At 38.2% G+C, this 11,206-nt stretch overlaps 1 protein-coding gene across 2 annotated transcripts in view; it reads left to right on the top strand.

Moving 5' to 3' along the window:
- SRP72 (signal recognition particle 72) overlaps positions 1 to 10,283 on the top strand; it is a 37,900-nt gene extending 27,617 nt beyond the window's left edge. For both annotated transcript variants that reach the window (XM_055294626.2, XM_055294624.2), the window contains 3 exons: positions 1,926 to 1,963; positions 7,112 to 7,271; positions 8,266 to 10,283. In XM_055294626.2, coding sequence (XP_055150601.2) covers positions 1,926 to 1,963; positions 7,112 to 7,271; positions 8,266 to 8,443 — 376 coding nt within the window. In that variant the 3' untranslated portion in view covers positions 8,444 to 10,283. The remainder of the gene's footprint in view (positions 1 to 1,925; positions 1,964 to 7,111; positions 7,272 to 8,265) is intronic.
- The last annotated feature ends 923 nt before the right edge of the window (positions 10,284 to 11,206 follow it).

The raw sequence follows: 11,206 nt of genomic DNA, 5'->3' as shown, positions 1-11,206 counted from the left end.
TCTTTATTTTATCTTATTAAAAGTTAGTATTTTGTTATACTAACTTTTGGATGCAAAGGTTTAGTTTCTTTTAACAATACACTATGTGATAGGTTTATGCTAGGTGTTGACCAGAAAATAAATCATGGTACTTGCTCTCAAAAGAACTTGAGCCCTGACGTGGTGGCTCATGCCTGTAATCCCAGCACTTTGGGAGGACAAGGCAGGCGGACTACTTGAGGTCAGGAGTTCGAAACCAGTCTGGACAACATGGTGAAACCCCCATCTCTACTAAAAATACAAAAATTAGCCGGGCATAGTGACACATGTCTATATTCCCAGCTATTTGGGAGGCTGAGGCAGGAGAATCACTTGAACCCAGGAGGTGGAGGTTGCAGTGAGCCAAAATCGCACCACTGCACTCCAGCCTTGGTGACAGAGTGAGACTCCGTCTAAAAAAAAAAGGAACTTGAGTCTAGCAGAAGGAAATATATTTAAACAGTAATTGCAATAAAGATTGCACCTGTTGTGATTGTACAGGGCATAGAGGAGTACACCGGAGGGAATAGTCACTTCTTCCTGAGGACAGTGGGAAGTTAGGAAAGGCTTCATGGAGAAGATGATTGTGTTGACTCTGAGGAAGATGAGGACGAGGTAGGCAAAGAGTGAACTAAGGCAGAGAAATAAGAAATAGCAGAGAACCCTTGGGAAATTTTAGTATAGCTGTGGAGTATAATTTGTAGGGAGACAATTTAGAATACTATTGCACACTCTGGGTAAGAGATGAAACACTCAAGTAAGATGCAGTATGTTGCATTTCTTATTTGGGGTATCCTGAGAGAACTTTCACAATTGAACGACTTGTAGAATGAATTTTTGGTAGGAATTGTTGTCTCATCTTTTTAGTTCACTGTTTCATATTTCTCGAGTTATATCACATAAGAATATATAGAGAGATGTATTTTTATGTTTTTCTTTTTTCACTAGAGCTTTCAGAATGCTTTTTTTTTTGAGATGGAGTCGTGCTTCATCGCACAGGCTGGAGTGCAGTGGCGCAATGTCGCTCACTGCAACCTCTGCCTCCCTGGTTCAAGTGGTTCTCCTGCCTCAGCCTCTCGAGTAGCTGAGATTACAGGCACGCACGCACTGCCACACCCAGCTAATTTTTGTATTTTTAGTAGAGATGGGGTTTCACTATGTTGTTCAGGCTGGTCTGGAACTCCTGACCTCAGGTGATCCACCTGCCTTGGCCTCCCAGAGTGCTGGGATTACAGACATAAGCCATTGTTCCCAGCCACTTTCAGAATGTTTGACAATTATTTTGAAGTGTTAATTTTTATGCCCTTTTTAGTGCCTTTTTTGGTCAATGTACTTAATACATATTTTACTTACTTAAAAAAATTAATAAACTCACAGGTTTAAAATACAAAAGATAAAAAAGTATAAGAGTAAGTAAAAAGTCTTCCAGCCGTGTCTACCCACCTCCCTCCCAGAGCCATAACCAATGTAACTTGTTTTGCATCTCCTTCCAGAGATAATCTTTGCATGTATCTAACCTACACATGTTCTTCTGGCAAAAAATTTATTCTGTAAAGTCTTGCCAAACAGAGAGTAACTAACCAAGGGATTGTAGATAGTCATGCTTGTGCAAGTGACTTTTTACATAGACTTAATGTGTGCCACGGAAAAAATTTTTTCAGTGTAAACAGAATCTGTTTTCGAATTGTCACCTCTGTTTTCTAAACTACCTTCCAAAAATTATAGTATCTGAAGCTTAATTGACTTTAACCTGCATCAAATCTTAACTAGTTTGTTAGCTTTGGTGAGCTAATACCAAGTCTTAAACCATGTTTATGGTAAGTGCCCAACTATTATAGAGCACTTACTTAATGCTCTATAAATATTTTATCACAAAGATGGTAATGATTTTTTTTTTCTCTTTGTAGACAGGGAGATTTGAAAAAGAAGAAAAAGAAAAAGAAGGGTAAGGCATTAAAAAAATCTTTATAAATTTTCTCCAAGATGAATGTTTGATTTTAGCCCTATATAGAAATATTTGGACATAAATATACTGCCCTCTCATATCTTTGAAAACTTTTTATCTTGACTATAGCTAACATTTATTTTATTACTTTAAAGATTGCAATTCACTAGTTTGCCTAAATTCAAATTGTTGCTCCCTCTTTTACTCTGTGACTGTGGACAGGCTATTTAATATACCTGCCAGAGTTTTTCATATGTAAAATGGAATGTGATAGTATATATCTTGTAGTATTAAATCAGATACTACGTGTAAAGTTCTTAGAGTGGTGCCTGGCACAGAAGTAAGCCCTTAAACATTTTGATGTTTCTGCTACACATAACTACAAAATTCCATCAAACTAGCTTAAGAAAATTTACCGTTTATAAAGTTGGCAGTCTAGAGGAATGTTATCATCAAGGTTGGTTGACTCAGTGTTTTTACCTCTTTGTTCTGCTGTCCACAAAACAGAATCCCATTAGAGTCATACGATATATATTGGAAACAGTCAGGGCCACATACTTGTCATTTATATCCATCACAACAAAGAAGCCCTTTCCAGACTTGGCAAGTATTTCTCATTAATCTGATTGGGCCAAGTAGGTCAATGTCCAGCCTTGAATTATTAACCAGAGAAACAGTGTGCATTGATTGGCTTGGAATGTGGCTTTAATCTCTAGAAAAATTGGGTGGCATTACCGTGCTTGATTCTACCTAGTCAGATGTTATCCTTGGAGCCATCCAAGTTCCTGAGGTTTTGAGGAATCTGTGATATAAATCAGGTTATTTCTTGATTTTGCTCTCTGCCATCTTAGGATACAGGTTTCCCAAGGCTTAGCTAAGTTTATTGTTACCCCTCCATCTGTTTTCTAGCTACCAAAATTTTATTGACAATATCTTTTCTTCTGTTCTTCCTTTAATGTGTTTTATTACCATTTTAGTGGAGTTTGAGGAAGGTACACAAGCTAATGTTTGTATCCATTTCACTTTCTTTAACTGGAAGTCTTATTGGTTCTTTTGTCACAGTACTTGAAAATTGGCAAACATTTAATATTTGTTTTGTGCATTAGTAATACTGCAAGGAAACAGCTGATGACTGTAGATGGTAATAACCTAAAATTTTACTTTCTTTTCTATTTTTATAGTTTCCAGATGAATATTTTTTAAAATTTACAAGTGATATATGCTCATTTTAAAAACAAAGGTAGTTGATATCTATCATTATAGAATGGCATAAAGAGTGTAAAATTCCCTGCCCAAATTCATGCTCCTGGCTGGGCATGGTGGCTCACATCTGTAATCCCAGCACTTTGGGAGGCCAAGGTGGGTGGATCATTTGAGGTCAGGAGTTCGAGACCAGCCTGGCCAACCTGGTGAAACCCCATCTCTACTAAAAATACAAAAATTAGCCGAGCAGTACTCATGCGTGCCTGTAATCCCAGCTACTCGGGAGGCTGAGGCAGGAGAATCGCCTGAACCCAGGAGGCCAAGGTTGCAGTGAGTCGAGATTGCGCCACTGCACTCCAGCCTGGCGACAGAGTGAGACCCTGTCCCCGCCCCCCAAAAAAAGCATGCTCCCAGAGACAATTACTTAACTTTTCTATGTGTCTGTATATGTATATATAGAATCAAACATATATCATTAGGTACTCAAAGTTTTTATAAAATTGTTTTGAACATAATATAATTTGTTTTAATCTTCTACTTTAGACTGAATTGTGAAGAACATTTTTTCCAAATTAATAGATGCACTTCACTTTATTTATTTTTTATTTTATTTTATTTATTTATTTATTTTTATTTTTATTTTTATTTTTTTTTTTGAGACGGAGTCTCGCTCTGTCGCCCAGGCTGGAGTGCAGTGGCGCTATCTCGGCTCACTGCAAGCTCTGCCTCCCAGGTTCACGCCATTCTCCTGCCTCAGCCTCCCAAGTAGCTGGGACTGCAGGCGTGCCCCCACTATGCCCAGCTAATTTTTTGTATTTTTAGTAGAGACGGGATTTCACCGTGTTAGCCAGGATGGTCTCGATCTCCTCACCTCGTGATCCGCCCGCCTCGGCCTCCCAAAGTGCTAGGATTGCAGGCATGAGCCACTGCGCCCGGCCTGCACTTGAGTTTTTAACCAATTGAATAGCTTGCTATAATGGGGCATATTATAATGTAATCATCTTCACTGATAGACATTTAAGTTGTTTTGCCATCTTAAAGAATATCAGCCCACCCATACCTTGCCCTATCCATCTTTAAAAAAAAAAAGAAAAAGAGTATCACCGAGAATGTTCTGTTCTTAACTTTGTATCTCTTGGGTTTCTGCAGGATAGATTTCTAGAAGTCTATAAATTTCTAATGGTACTGCCAGATTAAATTGCTTTCCACAAGGCTATATACCAGTATACACTTCCCCTAGTAAAGTGTTGGTGAGTGCTTCTCACCATTTCACCAACACTGGGTATTACTGCTTTTAGTATTTACAAGTCTGATAGAGTTTTTTACCCTTCTCATTTTTAATTAGTGAGGGTGAACATCTGTTCAGAAGATGAATGACTTTCCTTTCTCCTAGCCTACCTTAATTATAACTGAGTCCATTTTTCTTTGAGTGGTTTATATAGCAGGAATTCTTTCTATATTAAGGATTTTTTCCACTCTATTATATAGTTTGTATTTTAAATTTTTTCTTAGAAATATATTTTTTACTAAATGAAGATTTTAAAATTTTTGTATGGATGTATCTGTGAAGTCATTTTCTTTATGGTCTCTAAATTTTTTTGTCATGCTGAGAAATAAGGCCTTTTCCCCCTTCGATAAAATTCAACACCCTTTCATGCGAAAAACTCTCAATAACTAGGTATTGATGGAACGTATCTCAAAATAATAAGAACTATTTATGACAAGCCCACAGCCAATATCATACTGAATGAGCAAAAGCTGGAAGCATTCCCTTTGAAAACTGGCACAAGACAAGGATGCCCTCTCTCACCACTCCTATTCAACATAATATTGGAAGTTCTGGCCAGGGCAATCAGGCAAGAGAAAGAAATAAAGGATATTCAAATAAAAAGGAAGTCAAGTTGTCTCTGTTTGCAGATGACATGATTGTATATTTAGAAAACCCCATCGTCTCATCGTCTCAGCCCAAAATCTCCTTAAGCTGATAAGCAACTTCAGCAAAGTCTCAGGACACAAAATCAATGTGCAAAAATCACAAGCATTCCTGTACACCAATAGTAGACAAGCAGAGAGCCAAATCATGAGTGAACTCCCGTTCACAATTGCTACAAAAGAATAAAATACCTAGGAATACAACTAACAAGGGATGTGAAGGACCTCTTCAAGGAGAACTACAAACCACTGCTCAAGGAAATAAGAGAGGACACAAACAAATGGAAGAACATTCCATGCTCATGGATGGGAAGAATCAATATCGTGAAAATGGCCACACTGCCCAAAGTAATTTCAAGCTGCCATTGACTTTCTTCACCGAATTAGAAAAAAACTACTTTAAATTTCATATGGAACCAAAAAAGAACCCCTATGGCCAAAACGGTCCCAAGCAAAGAGAACAAAGCTGGAGGCATCACGCTACCTGACTTCAAACTATTACTACAAGGCTACAGTAACCAAAACAGCATGGTACTGGTACCAAAACAGGTATGTAGACCAATGGAACAAAATAGAGGCCTCAGAAATAACACCACACATCTACAACCATCTGATCTTTGACAAACGTGACAAAAGCAATGGGGAAAGGATTCTAGCCATATGCAGAAAACAAACTGGACCCCTTCCTTACAGCTTATACAAAAATTAACTCAAGATGGATTAAAGACTTAAACATAAGACCTAAAACCATAAAAACCCTAGAAGAAAACCTAGACAATACCATTCAGGACATATGCATGGGCAAGAACTTCATGACTAAAACACCAAAAGCAATGCAACAAAAGCCAAAATTGACAAATGGGATCTAATTAAACTAAAGAGCTTCTGCACAGCAAAAGAAGCTATCATCAGAGTAAACAGGCAACCTACAGAATGGGAGAAAATTTTTGCAATCCATCTGACAAAGGGCTAATATCCAGAATCAACAAAGAACTTCCATAAATTTACAAGAAAAAACCCCATCAAAAAGTGGGCGAAGGATATGAACAGACACTTCTCAAAAGTGCCATTTATGTGGCCAAGAAACATGAAAAAAAGCTCATCATCACTGGTGATTAGAGAAATGCAAATCAAAACTACAGTGAAATACCATCTCATACCAGTTAGAATGGCGATCATTAAAAAGTCAGGAAACAACAGATGCTGGAGAGGATGTGGAGAAATAGGAACACTTTTACATTGTTGGTGGGAGTGTAAATTAGTTTAGCCATTGTGGAAGACAGTGTGGCAATTCCTCAAGGACCTAGAACCAGAAATACCATTTAACCCAGCAATCCCATTACTAGTTATATACCCAAAGGATTATAAATCATTCTGCTATAAAGACACATGCACACTTATGTTTATTGCAGCAGTATTCACATTAGCAAAGACTTGGAACCAACCCAAATGCCCATCAATGATAGAGTGGATAAAGAAAATGTGGCACATATACACCATGGAATACTATGCAGCCATAAAAAACGATGAGTTCATATCCTTTGCAGGGACATGGATGAAGCTGGAAACCATCATTCTCAGCAAACTAACACAGGAACAGAAAACCAAACACCGCATGTTCTCACTCATAAGTGGGAGTTGAACAATGAGAACACATGGACACAGGGAGGGGAATATCACACACCAGGCCTGTTGGGGGGCGGTGGGAGGCTAGGGGAGGGATAGCATTAGGAGAAATACCTAATGTAGATGATGGGTTGATGGGTGCAGCAAACCACCATGGCACGTGTATACCTATAACAAACCTGCACGTTCTGCACATGTATCCCAGAACTTAAAGTATAATAATTTTTAAAAAAAAGACCATTTTGCCTGCTAGATTATACAAACTATTCTCAGATAAATTCATTTCCATTTTAATGTTATTTATTCCCAGGCTTAGAGACATTGTTGAAACAAACTGTCTTGAAAATATTATGACACATCTCTCATTTCTTTATAATCGTTATGCAGGAAAATTGCCTAAGAATTATGACCCAAAAGTTACCCCAGATCCAGAAAGATGGCTGCCAATGCGAGAACGTTCTTACTACCGGGGAAGAAAGAAGGGTAAAAAGAAGGATCAGATTGGAAAAGGGACCCAGGGAGCAACTGCAGGAGCTTCATCTGAACTGTAAGTTATTGCTCCACAATTGAGGGCACTTAGAACATACACTGTTTCTAGATTGACTCAAGGCTATTAGTGATAATTTGTTAATAGTATGAGAAATGTAGTGATGTATCTCTGATAAATGTATATACTACACTTATGTAAATGAAAGAAAATATATTGCCTTTTTAGACTAGCTTTTCCTTTAGTTTTTACAATTCAGTCAAATAGTTTTAAGTATTTACAATATAATCAAATATATATTGTGAAATATATATAGTAAAAACTATTTGTATTATAAAAACTAGAGAAAAGTCTCAAAAGGCAACTAAATACACTGAGTCATTCAACTAAATAAATATCTAGATAAACAGATGTAAATAAATAATATGACTAGAAAGAAGTGTTAGAAATATTAATACGTTCTACATGGCGGATGATGGGTTATTTTAAAAAATTTTTCTGGCCGGGCACAGTAGCTCACGTCTGTAATCCCAGCACTTTGGGAGGCCAAGGCAGGCAGATCACTTGAGGTTGCTAGTTCAAGAACAGCCTGGCCAATATGGTGAAACCCTGTCTGTACTAAAAATACAAAAATTAGCCGGGTGTGGTAGTGCGCACCTGTAATCCCAGCTACTCTCGAGGCTGACGCAGGAGAATCACATGAACCCAGGAGTTGGAGGTTGTAGTGAGCTGAGATGGCACCACTGCACTCCAGCCTGGGCACCACTGCACTCTAGCCTGAGGGACAGAGCAAGACTCTGTCTCAAAAAAAAAAAAATTTTTATTTTCTACGCTTTCTAAAACTTGGCATGTGTACCGTGTTTTACTTTTCTTCAATAAAAACAGTGAAAATGTTATTCAAAAGAAAAGTCGATAGGGTGTTGGGGAGCTTACCTTGAAAGAAGTAGAAAATGTGTGGGAGATTGTTAAGTGTGATAAGTAAAACCCATGTACATACATTTTTATACTCTTCCTTTGTTGAATATATGAGTGACCAAATATCTGATGATTTCAGGGATGCCAGTAAAACTGTGAGCAGCCCACCCACCTCCCCAAGACCTGGCAGTGCTGCAACAGTATCTGCCTCTACGAGTAACATCATACCCCCAAGACACCAGAAACCTGCAGGGGCTCCAGCAGCAAAAAAGAAACAGCAACAGAAAAAGAAGAAAGGTGGAAAAGGTGGCTGGTGATGAGAATATTCTTGTTGCAGGCTGTTTTTAAACTAGTGTCAGTGACACAAGGAATATAATAAAGGTAACACAGCAAGAAGCACAGAACTGCTCCCTCTGCATCTCCATATTTTCATAATTTCTTGTGTTTCAAATAGGGAAACATCTTCCTCAAAGTCTGCCTAGTGAGATATGGCCTACTGGTTGCCTCATAGCTTTGTACAGATTATGAGGACTGAAAATAATTGGGAATTTACCCATCTTGGTATCTGTTGTATCCTTTATCTGTGTGTGCTGATTCGATCTTTTTTCAGTTTCACATACCTTATCTAAGGTTTCCCAGGATTTAAACAGAAACTACTTCTATGATTTCAGCTGGAGTCTGAAGATACTTGTTTCTGTTCAAGTCCCACTTTAAATTATGTCTTAGTAGGCCTTAAGAGACTGAAAGTGGAATCTTCTGAGCATTCCTAAATATCTGCTTAGAAATATGTGATAAAGAGGGACCTTCTTAATACACTGATGTTCTTCACTAAATGGATGGCCACAAGAAAAATAAAGAAAATGTCTTAAATAATTAAACCATAAATTTTCTGTCATGTGATACTGGAATATGGGATACTTTTCATGTTTATATATATATATATATGAACACGAAACATACATATATATATATATGGCTCCTTTGTGCCCCATGTCATTTTCAGATTTTGGTAACGTGCTGATACAGCACCATGAAAGAACTCAAGGAAAATATATCAACGTAAGAAGTTCACTCTTAGACCTAGTGTTCTGAGGTTAGATGGGTTTGGACTGTCTCAATCAGAAAGATTAATGACTGTTATCAAGAACATGAACACTGGCTTCCTACATAGAGAGGAAATCAGTATCTGAGTTGCATACCAGGCAGTATTAAAATCTAACAGGTCTGTTTGGCCCATTGATAGATACTCAAACGGTGTCTCCTCCTGGTTATGGATTTTGACCATTGATTACCTTTCTCAATGTAATGAAGTATTTTACAGTCAATTTGTGGTGTAAATGTTGCTCTTGTCTTTCCTTGCTTACAAACTACTTTCACATTGAACAGCTGTGAGACAGATACATTGAGATGCCTGCCCTTGTTAGTATTCATTTTATGCTGCCCAAGGTATCATTTAATTTAGACTTACAAGTATTTCCTTGTGATTATATTACTCTGTCCTTGTTAATAAAGTGCTGCTGTGTTTGACTCTGAACGTACTACCAAAACTTCTTCAAAGAGTTTTTTATAAAAGACTTTCCTCCTTTACAAGAAAGAAGTGGGGTGCTGCCTTTCCGTTTAGTAAAAGCAGAATCTGCAGTGGCATCTAAAAAGATCCTTTTTAAATACAAATGATGTACTGTGGCATAATCATTTTTTGAGCTCTACAGAGAACAGTGTTTTGGTAATAGTGGCAGATATTTATTCCTTCTGAATATATACCCCATTATAGGAATAACTGTTACTTATTCAGGATTCCATCATTGAAAATTTTGACCCAAGGCACAGCAGTGAAATTTACAGTTCTCAATTTAGTTGTCATTTTTAGTAGACAACTAAAAATGTCTTGACAGGCATTGGTATTATTGTATTGACAGGCATTGGTATTATTAGTCATCGCTAAGCAACTGAAACTTCAGTTCCAACAAGTTTTAATTGTCAAATGAAGTATAAACACGTGAACTTTCTAGAAATATTTCCTCTTTTGGATAGGTCTTTAACCAGTTCATATATATACTTTGTCAAATATATGGATGTGTATGTGTACATTTATAAGAACCAGTATGGATACATCCATTCACTGTGGTACATTTTAAAATAAAATATTTTAGCAGCGAATATGGATTAAGGTGTTTTGGGTGTTGGCATTTTATGGAGGACTTCCTGGTTAGTATAACCAAGAATTTTCTTTTAAGCTGAGTATCAAAATTGTGTGTACTGTCCCTCTTAGCAAACCCATAAAACTAATCTAATGGGATTGAGAGAACCCATTGTAAACTTACTGAAAATTCATCTTGGTGTGTGTATAAACAGAAGTAAACTTTTGAAAAAGTCATTAAGCATAGCAATTCCAATGCTATTGGGAACAGCCAACCTTAAAAATCATTGCATCACTCAAGCCTTCTGGAACCTGCCATTCATTGTTCCTTACAAGTCTATTTGAAACAGATACAATGAAGGAAGATAAGTTTATTACATTAAAAAATAATTGTGGCCAGGCACGGTGGCTCGCACCTGTAATCCCAGCACTCTGGGAGGCCGAGGCAGGCAGGTCACCTCAGGTCAGAAGTTCGAGACCAGCCTGACCAACGTGGAGAAACCCCGTCTCCACTAAAAATACAAAATTAGCCGGGCATGGTGGCTTATGCCTGTAATCCCAGCTACGTGCAAGGCTGAGGCAAAAGAATCGCTTGAACCTGGGAGGTAGAGGTTGCAGTGAGCTGAGATCGCACCATTGTTGCCTGGGCAACGAGTGAAACTCCGTCTCAAAAAATAATAATAATTGTGCTGGAGGGCTGTGGTGGCTCATGCCTGTAATCCCAGCACTTTGGGAGGCCCAATCAGGCAAATTACCTGAAGTCAGGAGTTTGAGACCAGCCTGGCCAACATGGTGAAACCCCGTCCCTACTAAAAATACGAAAATTAGGTGGGCATGGTGGCACACGCCTGTAATCCCAGCTACTCGGGAGGCTGAGGCAGGAGAATTGCTTGAGCCCAGGAGGTGGAAGTTGCAGTGAGCCGAGATTGTGCCACTGCACTCC

The sequence above is a fragment of the Symphalangus syndactylus genome, chromosome 10 (genome assembly GCF_028878055.3).
Source record: "Symphalangus syndactylus isolate Jambi chromosome 10, NHGRI_mSymSyn1-v2.1_pri, whole genome shotgun sequence".
Taxonomy (NCBI): Eukaryota; Metazoa; Chordata; class Mammalia; order Primates; family Hylobatidae; genus Symphalangus; species Symphalangus syndactylus.
The sequence above is the reverse complement of the archived record's forward strand: the minus strand, read 5'-3'. Positions and strand labels throughout refer to the sequence as shown.